This window comes from Galeopterus variegatus, unplaced genomic scaffold, assembly GCF_000696425.1.
Source record: "Galeopterus variegatus unplaced genomic scaffold, G_variegatus-3.0.2 Scaffold3774, whole genome shotgun sequence".
Lineage (NCBI taxonomy): Eukaryota > Metazoa > Chordata > Mammalia > Dermoptera > Cynocephalidae > Galeopterus > Galeopterus variegatus.
This window is the reverse complement of record NW_007729885.1, coordinates 95774-119602: the sequence shown is the minus strand read 5'-3', so window position 1 is coordinate 119602 and position 23829 is coordinate 95774. Positions and strand designations below refer to the sequence as shown.

Genomic DNA, 23829 nt, shown 5'->3' with positions numbered 1-23829 from the left:
CATACCTCTTTAAGAAATTGAGGTCCCAGGTCATAATGATGAAATGGTAGAACTGTCCTTTCCGTTTTCAGCCTCACCTACTGTAATGGTGCTTTAAACCATTTGGATGGTTTAAGTCAAAACTCACAGAAAGTTGCCAGAATAATGTTCCAAAGGGAGTAGTGTTCATTGTCTGGCTGGAAGCCAGGGGGTGACCTCTTTTCCTGAGATAGTTCTCCTGAGCTTTGCGTATTTTAACAAATGCTGATGGTGTCTCATCCTTACTGCTCTCTTGCTCAGAACACAATACTAACTACCACCACCCACCTCTAGCTTACCCCACTTCTAATAATCCTCTCCCAAGGGCTGTAGATTACTAGCTCTACTGGGTTAGGAAATGATTGTGTCTTGGGTGTATCTAAGGCTAGTTCTGAAAGAACTGAATGGTAGTCTAGGAAATCTCTGAGTCAGTCTAGACCAGTGGTTTCTAAATGATATTTGGTAATAAGCTGCCTAAGAATATCCTGAGGTATTCATCACAAATGCAGGTTCCAGATCTGCTGTATCAGAATCTTGAGGAGATGGGGTGTAAACATCTGTATTTTAAGCAAGCTTTCCAGGTGATTACGGTGCACAGCTAGATTTAGGATATCCATTGGGACCTTTGCTACCAGTCATAGTTTGGCTGAGACTCTTAAATAGATCTCAGAGACAAGAGGACAGCCTCATTACATTAGTACATTAGTACAACCTTTATGATTTGCAAAAACACTTCCCATCTGTTATTTTATTGGATACTCATGATAATCTTGTTAGACAGTAGGATAGGCATTAGACAACATGACAGGCATAATTATCCCCACTTTGCAGATGAGCAAACTGAGCCCTCTAGAGCTTACAGTCAGTAAGTGACACAGTAATTGACAGAGTTCCAATGCCCTCTATTTCACACATTTTGGCATTTAAACCCAGGGCCTAAGCCCAGGGTCAGGACCTGACATTTCATCTTTGACTTCACCTGTATAGACTTCCTAGAGGGATGATCCAGTTTGCAGTTCCCATGTGTTAGGGATTTGTCCTGGCTTCTCTGGTTTTGGGGCAGCGATCTCTTGCGGGTAGAGTGCCATACAATACTAACACTAGGTATCATTTTCATTCCTTGTGCCCCAGAAAGCCAGCAGGTGCAGGGTGGCGTTCTTCACTAGCGCAACGACAGGAGGCCTCTGGGGCAGGTAGACTGACTTTATTTCAGATTTTATAATCAATTTAACTTGTTCTAATTGGTTGAATAATGATGTTCTACATTTCCGAAGACATTTAGTTGGCATCTATAAAAAACCCACAAGCGTTTGCTAAGCAGGTGTAACTGAAATCGAAAGATGAATTCATTATTGTTATGGTTGCTCCTCCTGGGCAGAACTACCCGGCAGCCCCAGGTCCTGTGGTCTTTTAACTTTTTGGGGAGTGGAGGTGGGAGTGGAGTGGGGATATGCAGTTTCTGTCAGGCAGAATTCCTGGTCATTTCAGGTCTGTACTCTTTATCTTTTAAATAGGACATCAGGATTGGATACTCTACCTTTGAAGCCTTTGTCCATAATGTATGTGTTCTGGCGTCTATCCATTCCACAAGCACCTGCATAAAGATAATATAAGGAAAGAAAATATGGGGGCGAGTTTTACTTAGACTCCTTGTGTTCTTTTTTTCTTCTTGCTTTTTTTTTTTTCTCACCTACCCAGAAAATAAATAGTTTATTGCTAGAAAATTATTCTGTGTTTAATCTACCCTAAATTGTTTTGAGCATACAGGAATTCTTCAAAGGCTCATAAGCATTAAGGTGAGCTACAGCACTCCCTGGCATATTTAGGGCTCCTCCCCCCTTAACGTTCACCCTTGGGGAATATTTTTCTAAAGGTAATAAAAGGCAGTTCTGATGCCACCTGCAGTCACTGTAGGTGAAGTTCCAGGCTCCGAAGGTATAGGGTAAAGAATGAAGCAGAACCAGTTCTTATCTTGAGGGAAGGATACATACTTTACAAATCCCAGTTCTGTTGGATTTTGGGATGGGGTTGGAGACAGTGTTTCTCATCTCTCTCAGCTCTGGTTTTGCCTCTCCTTTCCTAGATCTGAGGTTCAGCTGAGGGGAGCCAGAGAGAGGTAGACAGGTGGCTGAGTTTCTTGATTAGTCATCTTCACAGGATGTACAGTCATTCCCATCCACAGCCAGCTCTCTTAGTTACCCATTTTTTGGGGTGGACCATTTGCACATAATTGAGAGTTGTGTTTTTTAGCTCCAAGGATTTCTTTCTCCCTTTTGGCTGTCATCACAGTTTTTTCCTAGGTTCCCACAATGCGTGGTTCTGAGGCCCAGCCAGAGGGAGGACATAAAGCTGCAGGGACCCAGCTTGGGTTCTTTGCTGCTGGTGATCCCAGAAAAGAAATTGCTTGGCATTTCTACGTTGGGACAGTAATGACTCTAGTTCAAAGTCAAAGCCGTTTTTTTTTCCTCCAGCTTTTAACTGAGGACACAATACCAGGCAAGGCATGCAGCAAGTGCTTACTAGAATACAGTTTGACTCCACTCGACTCTCCCAGGCTTCTGACACTGAAGATGAACCAACCCACTGCTGTTTAGATACCTCTTCATACCTCTTCCAGATAGAGTTCCCAAGTTGAATTTGCAGGAATCTACTCCTATTGCCTGCCTTCCACACATTACTGACTGATATGGCAGAACCAGGCCCAAGTTTTTCTTAAGTTTGCTATTCCTTTTAAAGGCCTATGGGTACTTGTGCTCTTCAAAAGCGTGACTGCAACAGTCTGTATGCTGGCATCAGTTCAGTGCTTCATCCTAGATAAGGGCTTCCCTCGCCCCTCCCTGAGGGAGGCTATGATGCTTAACTTTTCCTCCTTTTTACAGAACAGGAAACAGAGGCCCAAAGAGTAGCCGTGACTTGTTCCAGACCACACCAGCAAGTGAGATGTTAAGTTGTAACTAGAGCCCAGATCTCCCCAGGTATTCTCTCCCATTGGTCACCAGCCTGCCTGTGTGTAAGCCAAAAAATGACAGCATGTGGTTGAACAGTGAGATCTGTAAAGTAGGGAGAAATCCGGCCTGAGCCCAAAGGATGCTTCCATGTGGAAAAAGATACAGGGTGGTGGTGATGGTGGTGTGTGGGTTGGGGGATTATAGTTGATGGGGTTATTGGATGCCCCGTACACTGTCCAAGGCACCCACAGACAAGAACACAGCTTCCTTGGTATAGGCCCTGGGTCCCTGCAGCCCATGCCTGCTTAACAGGCAGATAAACTCATAACCTTCACTCTTCCTAGTGCTGTTAGACCCAGGGATCTATAGGGGATGGTAGAGCTTTTCAATTTCCCTTGAACTCTAGAAGCCAGTTGAAACCTGCGCTTAGGCCCAGAGGTGTACAGTGAGCTAAGGTCCTGCCCCCAGAGTGTCCTAGAGGAGCCGCTTTGTAGGGAGGCCACATTCGTTGTTCATTCATTGCACTCATTCCTGTGATACCTACTCTGTAACTCCTACCCACACACTCTTGTTTCAAGACTGATTTTCGAAGTCTCCTTTTTGCATCTCTCCGAAGGCAACAGGTTTGAGCTCAATACATGAGTACAGAGGATATGGGTTGATACATCCTGCCCCAGCCTTCACATCCCTGGCCTACAGCCCTACCCAATGGTCTGGCTTGGGTCACTGGTGGGCCTGGGCTCTCTCTTAGGGAGACCTAGGGCTTTTGGGCCAGAGAGCCAACTCTCTGTTATACACACTAACTGGGCCCAGAGAATTCCAAAGTTGTTGCCATACTCAAATCATTTCTCAATGGTTTTGGATTGTATTTTGTGGCCTGTAGGGAGGGTAGTTAAAGCAGCCTGTTTATCCACATCCAGTGACCACAGTGGGAGCAGAAGTGATGTTGTGGAGGATCCAGACATGTTTCCTCCTTTAGATAGGGGATTGGGCTGGCAGACTAATCATTGGGGGTGAGGGTGGGAGTGGGGAGGGCTCAATAGGGAGAGTTCTGGGACCATGGGGGTGGGTCAAGGGACAGGGATGGGGAGTAGGACAGGTGCTGGGTCTGGTCTGGTATGAGGGGGTGGAGGGTAGGGCTGGGCATCTGACCTGGTGAGTGTGGCTCAGCGGGGTGGCTGAGGTGTCTAAGTTCAATGTAGAAGTCCTCGGGCGGGTACCTGGCCTCCAGGGCACTGATCTGGAAATGGGAGTCTAGTGAGAGGAATGACAGGGAGGAGCCATTATTCCCAGGGCCCTTGTATGGCAGGGGAAGGGGTTGGGAAATACATCAGGGGGCAAGGGTCAGGGTGGGGCAGGCTGGAAGAAAACAAGGCCTCTATGTGTAGCATCCAAAGGGGCTGGGACCAGGGCCAGCGGGGCCAGGGGGATCTGCTGGAGCCCAGGCTATCTGCCTTGTTTCCCCTCCCCTCCCCTCCCCCACAGGAATTGGGTGCCCATTAGGGCAGGGGGCAGAGGAAGAAGCCCTTGAAAGGGGCACCTTGGTAGGGCCTGGGTCAGCCAGAGGTCCCTTTCCCAGATTTGTTTCCCCTCCCCTCCCCTCCCCCACAGGAATTGGGTGCCCATTAGGGCAGGGGGCAGAGGGAGAAGCCCTTGAAAGGGGCACCTTGGTAGGGCCTGGGTCAGCCAGAGGTCCCTTTCCCAGATTGGAAGTGCATCTTTTGTTTCCATTTGGAATTCCCACATCCTGGCCCTACCTGTCTCCCTTGTGGTCCCCGGGTATTAGCCACCCTCTTCCTATTCCCTAATAAAGAAATGAAGGGGTTCCTGGGCTTCATTTGCTAGTGAGAGCCAAAATAGAGGCTTGGGTTTCTTCCTCACATCTCTTCTCCCTGGGGGAAACCATGCTCGGGACTCGTAACCCTCTCCCTTCAAGCTGCGACAGGACTCTTAATATGGGAGAAGGAGAACAGGGTGGGACATGATAATGGGAAGCAGACTCATACCACTACTGACCTAACACGTTCACATAGCTGTAGGGGGTCCAGCCTGCTGTGTCTCTGTCAAGGGACTTGTTACTGAGCTGTTTGGAAAGTAGGAGAGCCAGTTAATACCTACTATCCAGGTGCCCCTCCCCAGCCTCAGCAAACCCACCCCTGTGGTGATCCTGACCACTTGGATCATAGACCACTGAGGGAAAGGGAAAGCTATGTGTCTCATGGCAAACCAGCGTGGTGTAGCTGAGGCCAGTGGAAACATACCCTAACTAAGCTGTTAGGCTAAAGCTGTAGGGTTCCCAGGCTCCCTGGGCAAAGGGGGCCAGGAACAGGGCCTCCCAAGAGCCAAGAACTGGCTTGAACCAAGCTGGCCCTGGCAGGAGAAGCAGGTGAGCTGGGTAGAGCTGAATTGCAGGAATGGGGCCTCTGGCAGTGTCTCAGCTAGAATGTGAGGCTATCTCCAGCGCAGAGAGAGGTGCTAAGGCTGCCTGCAATATCACTGTCACCTGACCTGGGCTGAGTGTGAGATTCTCCCTTTCTCTGACCAAGGGAAAGCCTCAGCGCAGGGTGTCTTGAGGCTATGGTGCAATCCTTCCTCTCCCTGTATTCTTACAGCTGCCTCTCATATGAGGCAAGGATGGTTATCCTCATTTCACAGATGGGGACCTGGGTCCTGAGTCAGTGGCAGAGCTGGGTCTAGAATTCAGGTGTCAGCTCCTAGTCCGATGTTCTTTTCATGTCATCACAGCTGCCTGTCTCTGTTGCAGGTGCCCTGTCTACCAAACCAGGGTTCTTGACACAGAGACACTTCTGGCTCCTGGGGTGAGCTGAGCCAGAGGGCCACCAATTAGGGTACTCTGCAGTAACTCTGACCAAAAATGATATGGCCGCAGGACTCTGCCTCTCATCCCTGGCATCCTCTGCCTCTACTGCTGCAGCCTTGGTAATGTGGCTTTAGTTAATCAAGGGCCTCCTACTGGGAAACTCCAGATTCCCTTCCTTCAGCTTCCAGCAACTCAGACAAGGCTAAAGCTGAAGCTGACAATGAGGGTTGGAGCTGAGGAGATACATAGGAAGAGTAGCCAAAGCTTGTGGGCTGTGTATAGGGCTGATGGCCATGGACTTGACATACAGGTCTCAAGGTACCCTGCTTGCAGCACTTCTGTTTCATAAGAACACAGAGACTGAGAGTGGCTTTGACAGCAGTTGCTCTTGAGGGTATCTGTGTTACTGTTGCTGTGGGGTTCAGGCTGCAGTGTCACCAAGTCTATGGCAGAAAGTATGGTCTGTGTGCTGGTGGTCATTCTCCATGGGGCAGACATGGGGGAAAGGATTCCCAGAGCTCTAGGGCAGAGACCTAGAGTATGAAAGCTATGCTCCTAGTCCAGGATGGATGTTACAGGAAGCCAGGAGTCCTGGGATTGCCCTCCCAAATGGTCCTGCTGTTGTGTGTGTGTGTGCACATGTGCATGGGCACACACAGGTGGGTGTTAGGAGGTGGGCATCATGAGCTCATCAGACCTTGTGTGTCCTTGGGGCTATTCTTCCTCAATTCCTCAGTCTCCTGCTCTGCCTGGTGTGCGGAGATATCTCTGCCCAAAGTCCTGTGACTGTAAGAGGATGTCTTGCCATCAGCCAGGGTTATGCTGGAAGCTGTCAGGGAAGGCCCTGTCCAGGAGGGTGCAAACCTGCCAGAGTCACTGTCAAGGAGAACACTAGCTACAGCTGATGTTTGGGTTCCACGTCCCTTGTATTGGTTCAGATTGCAACAAATGGTTGTAGGTGTGTATTGATGACATGTATGTCCAGGTACAAGAGACACTGGGTGGTTACCTGAGCAACAGTAGTCACTCTATAATGTGCTAGTTGCACACATCATGGGTAACATACTGCAGTGATTTGTGGTAGGTGGTATAAAGTTCTGATTACCTGTGTTGACATGTGGCAAAATGACTACATGATATACATGGTTATTTGTGACAAAAAGTCTATACACAATAATTATATGACTTAGTATCAGTTGTTTACATATAAGGTGTAGGTGACTGATGCTGTGGGTTGGTTATTACATGTGATGCCTACGGGTACATGGCACTTGTTGGCTCCATATGACATGCTGGCTTCTGCTACATGCTTCACAGAGTGTTTACATGTACCATGGACCACAGGGCTACTCTTAATGTATTGGTGGTTGGTTCCACATGGACTCTCCATGCTGGGGGGTACATGTCCTTCCTGGGCAGAGGTGAGGGCTAAATGAGAGGACATGGGGTTGGGGAGAGGCTGGGTAGTTAGGGGCCCGGTACCTTGGTGGGGCTGTTCCTGTCCAGAGTGCTGGCCTGGCTGGTGGCAGACCCCCCGCACACCAGTGTGTGGTAGCTGGAATTGGAAAAGCACTGGGCATGGCTGCTACTTTGAGGCAAATCTGGGAAGAGAACAAGGTGCCATATACCATCATACCCCTGCTCCTGGCATGAGACACCCCTGATACTAATGCTTGGGCTGGGCAGCTTTGTGAATGCCCCGAAAAGAGAGACAACCAAGTCTCCCATCCCCCACGCTTCCTGGCATCCACTACCCCTGTAGAAATTTGGAGAGCCTGATTTGTTCCTTCCCTCATGCTGGCCCTCTCTGCAGCATGCAGGATGCAAGTGAGGCTTGCCAGTGTAGAGAGTGGCACCATCCTCACATGTCCCTGAGTCTCTATTTAGGGGTGGGCTGACCCTCTCTTCCTCCTCCTAGGGTCACATCCCAGTAATGAGTCCATAAAGAGAACCCCACTCCTCTTGGCCCCAGTCCTTCCCACCTGGGGATTCCAGGGCCTCTCCACAGGGCCAGGGAATACCAGAGGAATGGCATGAAAAACTCAAGCCAACCTTGCTCATTATAGTCATAGAAGAAGATCCCCAAATCTCCTCTGTGGGCTTGGGATTTCATCATAGGATGTCTGCTTCAACTAAAATCCAAGGGGGCATGCAGGCCAGGAGCTCCTTGAAGGCAGGGTCTACGTCTGGGCTGCCTCTGTCTATCCTGCAGTGCCTAGCATGGAGCTGGGCATACAATAGGTGACGTGTAGCAAGACTGGGCTGAAGTGATCTGGGTTTTCTAAGTGCAAGGTGCAGAAGGCTGCAGGTCAGCTATGAGTTATGGAGCCAGCTGGAAAGAGCTGTCATGCTGTGCTCACCTAGACAGGCGCAGCCTTCCCTGGCCCAGGGCTATGGGCAATTTCAGAGCATTTTGGCCTCTACAGCTTAGCCAACTATGAAGCAAGAGCCTTTCTTATTTCCAAGGCAGCAGTCTAGGGTTCAGGGGAGAGGAAGGATTGGCCCAGCAGCCCCTCCCCCACCCCATTTTATCAGACTCCCAGATAGAATGCCTATTGGAGTTGTTACCACATTTGTAAACAGACTGGGCTCTGGCATGCCTGCCAGAGGGACATTGTCCAAACTTTCAGACCTCCCCAAAGTCAGGTAACACCCCCTTCCACTGTACTAACAGGGCCCTATTAAGGCCCTAACTCTGGGAACTGTGAGGGAGTGTTGCACTGAGGCCTTCACAGGGGAAGCAGAAATGGAGAGGGCCTGGGCACTGGGCTCCAAGGCCTGTCTTCCTGAGGTGGTACAGGCATGAGGCTGGGGAGATGTTCCCTTGGAGAGCTTAGGAAAGTCGCTGCTTAGTATAGGTGCTCCTGTGGCTGAAGCCTGGCGAGAAGGATGGGGAAGCTCTGGGGAAGTGAAAAGAGGCTCCTAACCTAGCTGCTCAGAGCTGGGGGCCCAAGAAATGAGACCCTCTTGGAACCCCATGTACATTTCCTAGGTAGGCTCCTGCTCCCCAGCTGTAGCAGTCAACTCTATAGGCACAACCACCCACCTTCAGTGATAAACCCAAGTGTTCCAAGGATACTGTGTGGCTGTTTCTGAGTTGTGTGTGTGTTCAGAGGGAGGGGGTTGCTGGGGGCATAGCCCTTACCTGAGAGGGAGTAGTCAGTGCTGGTTATCCTCATGGCAGGTGTGTAGGAGACACGGGGGCCCAGGTCATGGCCCTTCTCTTTCTGCCGCCGCCGGCGCCAGGCAAACAGGCTCAGGAGCACCACAATGAGGAACAACAGCAGGACGATGCCTGTGACAGCCCCCACCGAGTGCCGCTCTGAACCCAGTGCTGGGCCAATTTTGGTGTAGGGATTCAGCTCTTCCATCATGAGGGCAGCTGCAGACAGAGGGAGGGTCTGAGCCTGGGGCAGGCCGGCTTGCTCTTCTGATCTCCTTGGCCCGGGCTCAGACTCCTCTAACCTCTCTAATGTTAGAATAGGAAACCTGATTCTGATCTTGGCCTTGTTCCTCAATCCTGTGAGGTGTGTGACCTCACCCCTCACTGCCTCAGTCTCTTCAACTGCCTAAAAGGAGATGGAGTCCAAGGGTCATGACAAGAAGCAAATGTGATTATGGATGTAGAACAAAATAATAACAAATGCTTATTATTTTACTCTTCCAAAACTGAGTTACAGATATTAACTCATTTAATCTTCCCAACAGCCCTATGAAATAGGGACTATTAGTCACCAAAAGTTAGGTAACTTGTTCAAGATCACACAACCAGTAACTGGCAGAGTCAGCTTTCTCAGGAGTCGGGAAGAATAAGACTCAGCCCCTCTCCCTGCTTACCAGCTGTATGATTCAGAGTCCCCAGTTTGCTCATTTGTAACATAGGGACAATAACCCCACCCTCCCCGGGGGGCTGTAGCACCAAATGATAGACTGGCAATGAAAGCTGTGAACACCCTGCCAGTGTGCCTGGGATCACTGTGCACAAGACTCTCTTGATTACATATGAGGGTACTTCAAAAAGTTCATGGAAGAATGGGATTAAAAGATAATATGAATCCTTCCATGAACTTTTTGAACACCCCTTGTATGTGTGAGATAACCCTGCTCCATGCTGATGCTCAGTGCAGAGGGCCATCCTCTAGCCCAGCAGCGTCTAGGCCCCTTGCTGGCTGTCAACTGCTGGCTGAACTGAGCTGGCCATCATCACCAGAGAGGTAAACGTGCTGCATTATCATCCTCAGAATACAATGGAAAGATGTCTTTTGGCTCCTTTTCTGTAATGTGGATGATCGAGAGTCCATTCTCACCGCCCCCATCTCCGAGAACCAACAACAATAAAATCCCTTACATGTTTGCAGCACTTTATCAAGTGTTTCTATGTACACAAAGCCACAATTTATGGAGTGCTCACTTATGTGCCAGGCACTGTGCTGAGTCCTTTACTTCCACACAACTGCACTATGAAGTGTCATCTGACTGTAGTGGCAGAGCCAGAGCCAAGGTCGAGCAAGGCCTTTTGGACTCCTTGGGCCTCAGGAACCTTGTGTCATGGGGAAAGACAAAGATTCGTCTACTTTTCCCACTCTGCGTGTGGAGTAACAGGCCCAGCAAAAAGGAAATGACCTGGCTAAAGACACCAAGCAGGTATATCACCACTTGGCAGATATTCCTACTTGGTCTGGTGGCCTTTCCACAGCACTAGCTTGTGGTTACCCTTGCTTGGCACACAGGAAACTTGCAAAAGATGAGCATGGGGAAACCATGACTGAGGGGCTGCCTGCTCCATCTGCCTCTCCAACACTTGGAGCCTCTGCCTCCCCATCTGCAGCCCACCCCAGTCCTGCTCTCCTCCCAAATGTGACTAAAGAGAAGTGTCCTTATAAAACCCAGCTATTCCAGTTGGACTCTCCCTAGAGCCTCCACGGAGCCCTTTCCACAGCCCCCTGCCCACACACACTGCCACCTGTGTATTACCTTGGTCACACCTGATTCCTTTGAATCCAGGGCTACAATAACAGGTGCCAGTGACGTGGTCACAGGTGGCATTGTTCATGCACTCACATAGCTGCTGACACCCGTAGCCGAAGGTTCCTGGGGCACATCCTGTATGGCACAATGAGGGTAGACAGTGAGAAGCACCCACTCCCGTGCCATGTGTGGACAGCTATGGCGATAAGCCAGTTCTGCCTCACACTGAGTGCAGCCTATTTCCCTGTAGCTCCTGTTGTGCTTTGGTTAGATACCTGGGGGTGAACAAAACACTTATAGCCCTGAGTGGGGGGATGCAGGCAGAGGAGGGAAGGGCAGGGCTCACCCACCCCTATTTCTTCCTCATGCAACATATTTAAGCAGTATCCTCCATGTGCCCTGAGCTGGGTGCTGTAGGGGCTTCAAAGTCTCCCTGTACTCTCTCATTACCCCTTCAGGCCTCTTAATGCTCCCCATTCCCATCCCAGTTGGAGGAAAAAATTCTTTAAACACCAATGACGTTCTTCAGTCTTTTTCCTTGGGAGTTACCCAAGGGAGCAGCAAGTGCGGAACCCTGAATGAGTGGACTCTGAAGGGGGGGGGCTTCCCCTGCAGGAGGCTGAGGACTGGCACTTACACCCACGGTTGGGGGTTGGGACAGCTTACTCTGCTCACAGTGTCGCCCGGTGAAGCCCGTGCGGCAGGTGCACTTGCCACTGATGTGGTCACAGCTGGCGCCATTCTGACACTGGCATACATGCCCACAGTCCTTCCCAAAAAACGCTGCTGGGCAGCCTGGAGAAACAGGATGTCTGGTTACAGGAGTTGCTGCAGGGTGGGGACAACTGTGGATGTGCAGCTGGGACCAGGCCTGTCTTCTGTCTCCTCTTTCACTGAGTATGGGGTGGAGACTGGTGAGACCCTGCACTGGAGCCGTCTCCATGGGCTGCACCCCCAAGCTGAAGGGGTAGGGGTGGGTCGAAGGGGTCCTTCAGACAAAGTGGTCTTGGAATCAGAGGTCAGGCTCAAGTCTCCTTGTCAAAGGCTGTTCCCACTGTGGGCCTTACTGTCTAAGGAGGGTCTGGTCTCAGAGATTGTTGGTGTACCTTATAGCTCTGACCTTCCAGGACTTTGGGCTAGTCAACCCCCTGAATCCAGACAGGTTCTGGGGCTGTCCCTGCAGAGCTCCCCAATTCTTGGTGCGGGAGGTAGGGGGTCTTGGCCCTGGGGACAGCTTCCTCCCTTCCTCATTCCCTCCCTCCATTGCAGGCCCAGATGACAATGCCCACAGCTGCCAGCAGGCTGCAGCATGGGATTCCAAGTGGCTGGGAGGCTGGGAGGCGGGGCTTACGCTGCGTGCAGAAGAGTCCGGTCCAGCCAGGGGTGCAGTGGCAGGCCCCGTCCTCGGTGCTGCAGCTTGCCCCGTTGTGGCAGCTGCATGTGTGGAAGCAGGCAGGGCCCCAGAACCCAGGTGGGCAAGCTGAGGGGTGGGTGGGATGTAGAGGATGAGGGCAAGGCAGAGAGGTGCAGATGGAAAGGGAGAGGAAGGGGGAGTACATGTCAGAGCTAAGAGGCCAGGATGGGTGGCATTTCCTGGCTTTCAGGGGCTTGGCACACTGCTCCCAAAATTTCTCCACTCACCTCTTGGCTTGGTCACCCAGGATTCCCATTAAGCCCAGATTCTCTGCCCACTCTCCAAGTCTTCGTTGACTAACTCAGCATGGCTCTGAGGGCTTCTGAACCTCCCCTGTTAGGGGACTGACTGATTTGGAGCACTAACTCAGCATGGCTCTGAGGGCTTCTGAACCTCCCCTGTTAGGGGACTGACTGATTTGGGTAAACAGTTTACATGGGTAAACATTGTGGTTTACAGTGTGTATACTGTGTGTACTAACTTCCCCATGAGGATGGGGACTTTCCCAGGCAGGGACTCTCTCTTCTCTTTTGGCTGGTGAGCTCCCTGAACCTCCCCATCAGAATGGAAATCCCCTCAGTTCAAGCCATCTAACTGTGACCTCCCTAGGGGTACTGGCTAGGTCTCACCCATCAGACAAGGAGCTCCTTGAGGCACAGGCTGGGTCTCCACCCTTTGATTGGGGGTTTTCTGGGGAGGGGCTGTTACCTCTGCATCAGAGTGGGTGCACCTTACATCAACAGCCCTTACAATGCTCTGTCTTGGCTTATGATGCCCAGGACATCATTATTATGGGCCACCCAGAGGGCACCCGTACCCCTTCCAAGGTGACTGTCTTATCCTTTTCTCGCTTCCCCACTACCAAACCTGGCATGCCAGTCCCTGCCTCTTCCTTCTCCCTATCCAAACCCAGGGGCTGCTCCTTTCTCAGCTGCTAATGAAGTATTAATTCCCAGAATTGGCAACAATATCAATATCTTTAATACCAGCAGTTAACAACGCCCATGATCAAAACTAATAATTCATCATGTTAGCTATAGCACTAAATGGGACTCAGGTGGACGTTGCTATCTGCAGAAGATTTCAGCCCTGGAGATGGAGGCACCAGGGCAGAGAGGTTCTGGGCAAGGAAAGAAGAGTTTCAGTGCCTGACCCTATGTGGGGGCATTTCCAAGGGGTAGCAGCTTACCTTGTGAGCAGTCCTTGCCAATCCATCCGGGGAAGCACTGGCAGGAGCCATCGATGGGGCTGCAGGTCCCATTGTTGGCACAGGAGCAGAGCTGGGCACAGTCCTGCCCAAAGTGCCCTCCAGCACACACTGTGGGCACAGGGCAGCCTGGCACCTGCCCTTTCACCTGTGCTTCTCAGACTACCACCCACAGCTGCATCCCACAGAAGTTCCCAGGCTACAGCCATGACCACCCTGGGGTCATGGATCTGGAAGGGAACTGCCCACTTCAGCACTCCCATCACTCTTCTCCATTTGCATGTAAATGAGTTGCCCCTCTCATGCCCACAGCTGCATTCTTCGGGAATCGCCAAGGTCCACAGAGGTTGAATCACTTGTCTTAGGTCTCACAGACAAATGGGAAGTGGTGAGGCTGGGTATTACATCTCTGGACTCTCAGCAGTGCTCTCCACACTGCTCTGCAGCCTTCTGCTTTCCATTAGCACACTTTTGCCAGCATCACTGATCTCATAGCCACAAGGGCAGAGAGTGCTTACAACTGGATGGAGAGGGACAAATGCAGTGTGGCAGGTCTGTCTGCAGTTCGACTGTTGGAGCACCCACTCTGAATGTCTACGCCATCCTCCTGTTTCCTCTGACCTGTTCCTCAAGCTTCAGCTCAGCGTCCTCCTCAGGAAAGCCCTCCTGGGTTCACGAGGCCCTCTCCTCCAGTGAGCCCCCATAGTATTTCCACTTTGAGTCACTTGGAGGATATTGGTCACAGTCCCACCTGGAGGAGCTGCTCATTGGTCCCTGGAGGAAGGGCTGGTTTCCTCAGTCAGGCTTCAAGCTCTTTTAAGACTTGGTCTGTGTGTTATCTGGGCACCTACCCCTGTAATTCACCCCTCAACTGCTTCCTACACCCTGAACTCTCTAAAGCACAGCTCTCTTTGTGACACTTCTGTGCTCTGCTCAAATAGCCTCAATGGCTCCCCATTGCCCCAGAATAAAGTCTGGATCCTGCAAATGGGCACTCAGCTGGGTTATCCTTGACCACCCATCTCTCTCCACATGAGCCACTGGACCACACACCACTTTCTAAGGGCACCCCATGCTTTTCCTTTGTGCCTTCTCTCCAGCTGTTCCTTTCCAAAATTCCCTTGACCTTCATGTCCAGCTATGGAAATCCTATTCTGCCTACAGGACTCATCTTAAATGCCACCTCCCCCAAGATCCCTCTGTAACAGACTGCTAGTTTTCCCTCAATATCGATTCTCTTCTTCCTCAGAAGTAGAATAAAGACTTCATTCCTTAGACTTCTGTATAGTTAGGTATGGCCATGGGACTACATTCTGGCCAGTGGTAAGTGGAAATGTGTGTGTTTATTTGCCCATTCTTATTGTTGAAGGATAATGTAGCCCATGGATAAGAACTGTGGATAAGAGGGCTGGAGCTCAAACAGCCATCTTTCATCAGAGGTGGAAGCCATGTGCTGATGGCGGAAGAAGACAGAAGGAGCCTGGGATCCTAACATCTTTGTAAGCTACCCTAATATTCCTCAATGGTCTGCTTCTGAATCTTTTTTTTTTTTAATGTGTTAGGGAAATAACGCTTATCATTTTCAAGCCAGTTATTTGAGTTTTGTGTCACTTATAGCTGAACTTAATCCTAACTGACTCACCCCTCTCTGTTCTGGGTGGCTATGTTCCTGTTTGAGCTTCCAGGTAGTTTCTTCCCTGGTCTTCTGTTACTGTAACTTGTGAGCTTGTTTCAGGCCGGGCTTTGGTCCTACCCATGTCTGTGTCACCTGAAATGCCTGGAAAAACAGCAGGTGCTCAAGGTGTGGTGGCTGACTGTATGGAAATAAATTGGCCATGCCTTTCTCCCTACTTGACTGCCAAGTTCTTCTGGAAAAGGCTGTACTCAGAATTTTCCCTACTGGACCTGGCTTTGTGAGGGCAGAGAACATGGCTCACTTGTTCTTTGTTGTGTCTGAGTGCCTAGCACAGTGCCTGGTATATAGCAAATACTCAGGAAATGTTGCAAAATGACCAAAATAGGCCTTAGGAACAGTGACCTTCCAGAGGGTTCTGCTGGGGTCAGTGACCCCTGACCCTTTGAACTTCTCTCAGTTCAACATGCTTCTCTCAGGGCCGGCCCCGTGGCACGCTTGGGAGAGTGCATGACCAAAATAGGCCTTAGGAACAGTGACCTTCCAGAGGGTTCTGCTGGGGTCAGTGACCCCTGACCCTTTGAACTTCTCTCAGTTCAACATGCTTCTCTCAGGGCCGGCCCCATGGCACGCTTGGGAGAGTGCAGCCCTGGGAGTGCTGCGACGCTCCTGCTGCAGGTTCAGGTCCTATATAGGACTGGCTGGTGCACTCACTGGCTGAGTGCGGGGCAGACGACACCACACCAAGGGTTGTGATCCCCTTACCAGTCACGAAAAAGACAAAAAAAAAAAAACAACATGCTTCTCTCAAAGCCCCATTCCAGCCAGCCCTATATCCTTGAAGAAGGCTTCCTTGCACCCTTGTTATGGGAGAGCAGCTCCTTGAATCTCTGAGGCCCTCAGCTGGCTGAGCCACATGGAGGATCATAGGAAAGTGTTGAAGTGACTTCCCCAGGGCTCAGGCCGCTCAATTTTGTATATGAAAAAAATTTAGGAAGCTTTGTTGTTTCATTTTGCCACCCTCTCCTTTACACCACACTGCCTCATATTGCTAGCCTTTCCCCAATCAGATTGTGAGCACTTGGTGGCCAGGATCTGTGTCCACTCTGTGCCTCTCCTGGACATGATTAGTGCTTGAGACAAACAGTAAGGCAGCATGGTGCACCAGACTTTCCAGTCCAAAATCTTGGGTTTGGGGCCTAGTTTTACTTATGTATTAAACAAACACATATATGGTGCTTATATGCACCAGACACTATTCAAAGTCTTTCTCAAAGGTTCACTTAATCTTGCAATACTTTCATTATTATATATTCCTATTATTACTACCTATTATTAACTCTATAGATGAAGAAACTGAGGCACTGAGACATTAAGCAACTTGCTCAAGGTCACACAGCTAGGAAATTCTACCACTTACAGGCTAAGTGCCTTTGAGCAAGCCACATTACCCCTCTTCATCTGTTTCCTCATCTTTGAAATGGAGATGAGAACCCTCATCCAGTGGCCACGGGGCTGTGGTTAGTAGCTATGGGCAGGCTGGCTGATTTGGGGCCCTGTGCTTCTGCCAAAAACCTTAGCACCTTCCCAGGCAGGTCCACTGCCAAGAGGATGACATGCATCTCACCTGTTTGCAGCTTAGGTTCCAGCTTCAGCTTCCTGAAAAGCAGGTGGCCCAGCCTCTTCTTCCCTCTCTGGGAGGTGCTTGATTTGGGGAGCCTATCCCTCAGTCCTGGCCTCTGTGGGGAGCAGGGTGCTAGAGCTCCCCTCTTACCGCTACCACCAAGACCAATTCTGAGCTTCTCTAACAAGAACGTCTTTGAAGTCTTTCTCACACACACAAGGCTGACAAATTCACCCACAGAGCTGCTAATGTGATCAGTCTAATACATTAATTGGTTGACTTCTTAGCTGAATTAAGAGCAAAACAAAGAGAGGGGCGGTGGAGAGAAGGGGGGACTGGTGAAAAGAAAACATCTGGTTATATTTAATCTATATTTAATGATTCCGCATAAGCAGTGTCTGTAATTTGTAACTCGCTGGAAAGCCGGTCATTAGAAAGTGTCAGTTCAATTTTTTACAAGGTTTGAGACTTAAACAGGGCAGTTGCCATTAATAGCAAACTCTATTAGATCTGTATGTAGGAAATACTCATTAGGCCAGCGGGTGATAAATCAGACAACGCAGGATCGGAGAGTTACTCCTTGGGCTGCTTAGGTCCTAATTTAAACCTGGCCTATCTGTATTGATGGCAAGGTCTCCTATGTTTAATAAGTAAACCTTGACATGTCAGATTATGATTAAACTATCCTAGGAGGGCTGCAAGCAAATGAAACTGTCACATATGTTTCCCTGGGGCCCAAACTTCTCATGACCTCACAGCATCATGAAGTAAACTTTCTACTCATACATATTAACGGCCCACACACTTGCAGAAATAGCCCAGCTCAGAGGTGATTATTCATCAAAAGAATGGGTTCCCCTGGGGGGTAGTAAGCTCTTGGTCAATGGAAGTATTTAAGCAGAGTCCACATGAGATTCTTGCATAGATGACCTTGAAGTTGCTTTTAGCTGTAAATTTAACTTATCCTAAGATCCCTTCATGAGTTAGAGTGCAAATTCTGTAACCTTGTGTTCAAACCTGTTCTGAGGCCCCAGACTACCTTCTCAGCCCCCTTTCCCATCCCCAGCCACTGCATCCTTCAGCCGTTCCCTCTGTCCATGCCTCTGTGCTTTGCCCTACCTGTTTTTTCCTCTAATGTCTTTCAGAATGTCTCTGCCTTTCAAGCTAACGCCCAGTCGAAGCCCTGCGTGGTTCATGGAGCCTTCCCTCAAATCCACACTACCTTGGCCTAAGTAAGCCAGGGATAATAATAAGCAAAGGTGTGTGCTAGACCCAACTACTTCCTTCTCACTGTTGGTTAAATATTCAGGAATTTTCTAAATAGTATTAAACCATTGGTACCTTGAAATCACCCATGGTAGGAATATTTATAACATAGAAATCTATAAATGTTACAAATCAGAGATTTTCCCCACAAAGAGCCAGTTTAGCAGCACACCAATGCAAATAAACTTTATCTTCCTTTTCAGCTCTTGTTGAGTGGTAGCGGTTGCCTGGAGTTGGTGTTGTGAAGGGTTCTGAGGTTGAGACAGGAAAGTGCATGGTGAGGGATCAGGAACATTGGCCTGAGTGTGAGGCAGAAGGGTTGGGAAGATACCATCTCCAGCCAAAGCAAGAACCGTCTCCTCTGCACTTCCACAGCGTTCTCTGACTTTACCACTTGGTACTCAGCACAAAGCACTTGTTGCCACTTTTGATGTGGATCTCTTCTATAATTATTTCATTTTTTATCCCTTTAGCATGGGCGCTGGAGTCAGGATTTGTTTCTGCCACTTACTAGCTGTGAGACCATAGACAAGTCATTTAACTTCTCTAAGCCAGTTCTATTAATTGCATAATGGCTTTGTCTCATGCCATATAGTGCTCAATTCTTAGAAAGGTAGGCCAAAGTTCTGAAGAGGGAAGGAGCTGCCTCCACAAACAGAGCAAGATGAGCATCTCCAGAACCCTCCTTCTGTGCCACTTCCCTTCCAGGACCCCTCACCTCCCTGCCCCACACCTTCCCTCTGGAGACAGTACCTTGGTTGCAGAGGGCTCCAGAAAATCCTGGGAGGCACTCACAGACACCACTGACATGGTGGCAGGGCCCACTGCTATGCACGCAGAGGGGACATGGCTGGGCACAGCCATGGCCGTAGGACCCAGGGGGACAGACTGAGGGTAAAGGAGAAATGGTGGTCAGCAGCCCAAGGGGCCCCAGCCAGCCTAGCCACCCCTCTTTATCCCACATAGTGATGGAGGGAGGCTCCTCAAACATATGGGGAGATCCTCCCCATACCTTGGAGGGCCCATCCCTTTCTGCAGAGAGGAGCTGTGGTCTGGACTCCACTGAGGAGCTGGACTGGGCCCTGAACTTGGGGACAGAGCAGCTAGTTCAGGCAGAGAGGGAATGAGAGGGAGGGGAGAAATGGGGATTGACTCCAGGAGCCCAGCTTCTTTCAGGCCAGGACTAGTTCCAACTGGAAGGGCTGGGGAGCATGAGCTATCTGAGGTCTTTGGGGTGGGGTGGGGGGCTCAGCCTTACTTCTTTGGCATAAGGGTCCTCGGAAGCCAGGGGCACACTCGCAGCTCCCGTCTTCTGGGGAGCAGGAACCACCGTTCTCACAGCTACAGGAGACAGAGCAGTTGGGTCCCCAGCGACCAGGTGGACATGTGCTGTCACAGCGGATGCCTGTGGGCCAGAGGCAGATTTGAGTCAGTAGTAAGGGGTGAGGGCAGAGGGACGAATGAAGGACTTCCAGGAAGAGGTGATGTCCGAGCAGAGTCCTAAAAGACAAGGAGGAATTGACCAGGCAAAGGAAATTGTATGTGTAAAGAGCAGGAGTCAGGAGAGAGGTTAATGTCTTGAAAGAAATTAAAAATAGCACAGTGTGGCTGAACCACAAAGTACAAAATGGAGTATAGCAAGGGATGAGATTGTGGGAATAAGATAGGACCAGATCATGCAGGGCCTCCTTTGTCTTTTACATCTTAGCTGGCATCCAGGAATGGGCCTGGAAGAAACCGGCCATGGGGCAAGTAAGTGCCCTTATGGGGGGCTGCACCAGCTAGGGTGAGCTACATGCTCACCCATGTTAGCGCAGGAGCCACTGGTCCTTGCTGGGTCCCTGGCAAACAACCCGGGGGCAGGGGCTCAGAGAGTGGGTGGGGTCTTTTCAGATTCTTTTGACCACAGGCCTCAATGCAATATGTATTTTCTATCATATGTGCACACATACCTATAATAGAAAGCAATGCTTTGCAGAGTCACATTTATTGCCACTGTGTGTGAGGTACTCTGATGTTTTCTCAGCACTATGATGTATTCTATTTTATTTTTAAAAATGCTAGTTGTAACCCAACAAATTGATTTAATGACCCTCAATTTGACAAACAGAGGCCTATGGGAATGGACGGATTTCTTAATAAGATAGAGGAGCAAGGTCTATATAGTCTTTTTGAGCTTCAGTGAAGGGAATAAATGTTGGGGTGATTACAGCCTGAAGGCTAAGAAGGTATTTTAAAAGGCCTTAGGCTGGATGCCTCAGCTCTGGGGTGGGATTTCCTCTCAGGCAGAAAGCCTTCCAGTCTGACATGCATTAGGTGAATGGAACGTGCAGGCCTGGGAGACTGGCTTGGCTTTGGAAGGTAAATATGAGAGGCTCAGAGAGGGGCAGAATTAGTTTAAAAATCATGTGTACCTTGTTATAAGGACAGGGATTATGAGAAAGAGAAAGAGGGAGAAAGACACTCAGGCCTGGGGAACAGAGCCAGCTCTAGCAGCGGAAGGAGAGCAGTGGGACCAATTTAGAGGCAGGCTGGAATTGTACAAGCCCACCTGGGCTGGAAGGGGCTTTACACACTCTCAGTACTTCAGTCCAGCCCATGTCCATGCTCCCTCCTTGTGCCTCCCTCCCTATAACGTCTCAGTTTTGCAGGTGGGGGCTTCAGGTGCCATTCTCTGGGAAATGGTGGGGTGGGGTGGGGTGGGGGGCTTCTCTCCAGGGAATGGGATCTTTTCCCAGTGAGAATCTGGCAGCCACTTTTGCCATATTTTACCCATTGATGGGAGTCTCTCCCAGTGGAGTTTCAGGTACCCAAGAAATGAACCCTGCAGAGCCATCACGGATTGAATGAAGGGAGCCTGGGAAAGGGGAAGCCATGAAGGTGTTCAAAGTTGTGGATACATCTTCAAGTTTCCCTTTTTCAAGACACATCAAAAGCCATGATCTGACCTAAGGACTTCTTTTGCCCGTGGTTTTTAAAACTCCAGGATTCAGACAGCAGTCAGAGGCACACTGCTGTTCCCTGGGAGGCACTCTGGACTGAGGCAGAGCTTCACTCTCTGACAGGAGCCTCCCACGCCACCTGCACACTAAACGCTTTGCAGGCTGACCAAGGCTCAAGACACATCAAAAGCCATGATCTGACCTAAGGACTTCTTTTGCCCGTGGTTTTTAAAACCCCAGGATTCAGAAAGCAGTCAGAAGCACACTGCTGCTCCCTGGGAGGCACTCTGGACTGAGGCAGAGCTTCACTCTCTGACAGGAGCCTCCCACGCCACCTGCACACTAAACGCTCTTTGCAGGCTGACCAAGGTGCGTGTGTCACACAGAGAAGCTGCTTACTTAAACTACATGTAGATATTATTATGATTCATAAAACACAAAGTATGCAAAAACACCACTGGATTCATGGCAGCTTGTTGCTATTGTCTTTTCCCCAATCAATGGCTACTGAAAGTATAGTTACTTTCATTTGCAGATCCTCAAAGTGTTTTCATGTCAAAAAGGGATCCTCTTCCTTAGAAATCGACAGCCACGAGTGTGTGGTGTTTGTGCTCAGATTGTAGGTGGTTACAAAGTCCCACTGGGTTCTAGGATTTGGCACTTATTATATTCTGGGCCTGGTTTTATGGGAGTGGGCCTCCTGTTTGAGGTTCTGATATGTCCTAAGAGCTCCCTAAAACTTAAGACATTGGGACCTAAGTGGGGAGGGGGTTAAGGGTTTCCCCTTGTGTGGAGTGCCCAGTTCTAGAAGGGACTTACTGGTGTGATCAAGAGGGCTGGTCTTGGTCTCGTGGGAGGCTCCCTAGCTACAGCTTCTGAAGAAGCTTCACCAGTTACCTTCTTTGGGCCCCAGTTTTCCCTACAGTTGAATAGGGATAATAATCCCCCTTAGAGGTTTCTCCCCCTTTTGCCTTAGGGAATCCCCTTGCTTTATTATTCAGGACTGCGCCCCCCATCTTTATTGGTGGATAAAGCTAGGCTAAGAATCCATACATTGTGATCTCTAGTTCATGCCATGAAGCCAGCAACCATTCAGCATCCCACATCCTTCAGGGTCTGCTTAGGGCCCTCCTTCTTCAGGAAGCCTTCCTGGATGTCTGTCCAGGAATTCAAACATCTATTTGATAATTAGCGGCATTCAGTTTTGTCCCTACTAATGAGTACCTGAATGTCTCATACATACGAGTCCTGTCCCCCTGCTGGCAATTTGAAGACAGGGACCACAGCTTAGACACTTCTGACCTTGCTTACCAGGCCTTCCTCATGGATAGGGAAGCTGTCTCAGTCACCTCTGCATCTCTGGTGCCCAGGACAGTGTTTGGCACACAGCAGGTGCTCAGGACTGTTGCTGTTGTTGAATTTTGCCATTTACTGCTGAGTCTGACACAGTAATGGGCACTGGGTAGCTGCCAAATTAAGACCTGGTATTTGCTTGAGTCAATAAATGCTAATTGAATAAATAAGCGGCTTCCCCGTAAAATGCAATCCTGCATCTCTAAGCCTATTGGTGCTAATGTCCTGAGATGTTGTGCAACTCCCTTTCCTAATCTGTGGCATGAGAAGGTTGGAGTAGATAATCTTCAAGGTCTCCTCCACTTCAAGGGGGACAAACCATATATGGTTATAGGCCAACTTTTTTCAATTTATTTCAATAAACATTTAATGAGCACCTTCTATGTGCAGGGAAAGGTTTTAAGACATGAATAAGACATGATGCCTGTCGTCAATAAGCCTGTGGCTTATGAGGGGAAGAGGGGGAATACACACAGCTTAGGGAAAANCACACAGCAGGTGCTCAGGACTGTTGCTGTTGTTGAATTTTGCCATTTACTGCTGAGTCTGGCACAGTAATGGGCACTGGGTAGCTGCCAAATTAAGACCTGGTATTTGCTTGAGTCAATAAATGCTAATTGAATAAATAAGCGGCTTCCCCATAAAATGCAATCCTGCATCTCTAAGCCTATTGGTGCTAATGTCCTGAGATGTTGTGCAACTCCCTTTCCTAATCTGTGGCATGAGAAGGTGGGAGTAGATAATCTTCAAGGTCTCCTCCACTTCAAGGGGGACAAACCATATATGGTTATAGGCCAACTTTTTTCAATTTATTTCAATAAACATTTAATGAGCACCTTCTATGTGCAGGGAAAGGTTTTAAGACATGAATAAGACATGATGCCTGTCGTCAATAAGCCTGTGGCTTATGAGGGGAAGAGGGGGAATACACACAGCTTAGGGAAAACCCAAACCTGTGTCAAGCAATGTGCCAGGGGCTGGGAAGTTAGGTAGAGATTTTCTTGCAGCAGGGGTGGGTGGGGAGGGCTCACTGAGTGGGAGGCCCAGGCCTGTACCTCCTCCCCATCCTTATCCCTCCTTGGCCCCCTTCTGTACGACAAACCTCAGGACATCAATCGCTTTTTTGAAGACTTCAGGACCACGTTTAGGGAAATTAGCTTTAGAATAGCAGAGACCTTGCTGAAAGGTTATCCATCAAAGACAGAATTTTTAAGCACCAGATGTCATTAAAATCTTATCGGCATGCTCAAAATGAAGGCAATGAAAAATTAAAGTGGATTTCCACTTGGCTTCAGCTGAGAGTCTAGGGTACCAGTGACCAGGGTAAAGCTTTGTTCTGTACTGAGGAGCAGGAGCTAGCAGGGAAGGGGAAACTAGCCTGAAAATGCTACCAAGGAAATAATGTCCCTGTCCCTTGGCTGCTCAGAAACTTTCTGGTTATGGAGAACACAGGCTGTGCAGCAACCTCATATGAATTATTTATCTGAGAACCTAAACTGCCAGAAATGACCGTATTTCTTTTTCTTTGCTGCCCAACACCTTGGGACTGGCTAGCCAGTTCCTGATTAAGCACCTCCTGTATTCATGATTTACATTTACTGAGCACTGACTATGTGCTGGGCAGTATTAGCACTT

At 49.5% G+C, this 23829-nt stretch overlaps 1 protein-coding gene across 1 annotated transcript in view; it reads right to left on the bottom strand.

Annotated features, from left to right (window-relative positions):
* Positions 1 to 717: 717 nt before the first annotated feature.
* The window catches only part of MEGF11 (multiple EGF-like-domains 11), an 84493-nt gene continuing 61381 nt past the window's right edge, over positions 718 to 23829 (bottom strand). Inside the window, exons 8-18 of the mRNA XM_008585952.1 lie at positions 19158 to 19304; positions 18653 to 18787; positions 13359 to 13487; positions 11422 to 11550; positions 10762 to 10890; positions 8933 to 9169; positions 7270 to 7388; positions 4983 to 5049; positions 4119 to 4220; positions 1556 to 1612; positions 718 to 1345 (exon numbers count right to left, since the gene is read on the bottom strand). Of these exons, the coding sequence (XP_008584174.1) occupies positions 1332 to 1345; positions 1556 to 1612; positions 4119 to 4220; positions 4983 to 5049; positions 7270 to 7388; positions 8933 to 9169; positions 10762 to 10890; positions 11422 to 11550; positions 13359 to 13487; positions 18653 to 18787; positions 19158 to 19304 (1265 nt within the window). The 3' untranslated portion in view covers positions 718 to 1331. The remainder of the gene's footprint in view (positions 1346 to 1555; positions 1613 to 4118; positions 4221 to 4982; positions 5050 to 7269; positions 7389 to 8932; positions 9170 to 10761; positions 10891 to 11421; positions 11551 to 13358; positions 13488 to 18652; positions 18788 to 19157; positions 19305 to 23829) is intronic.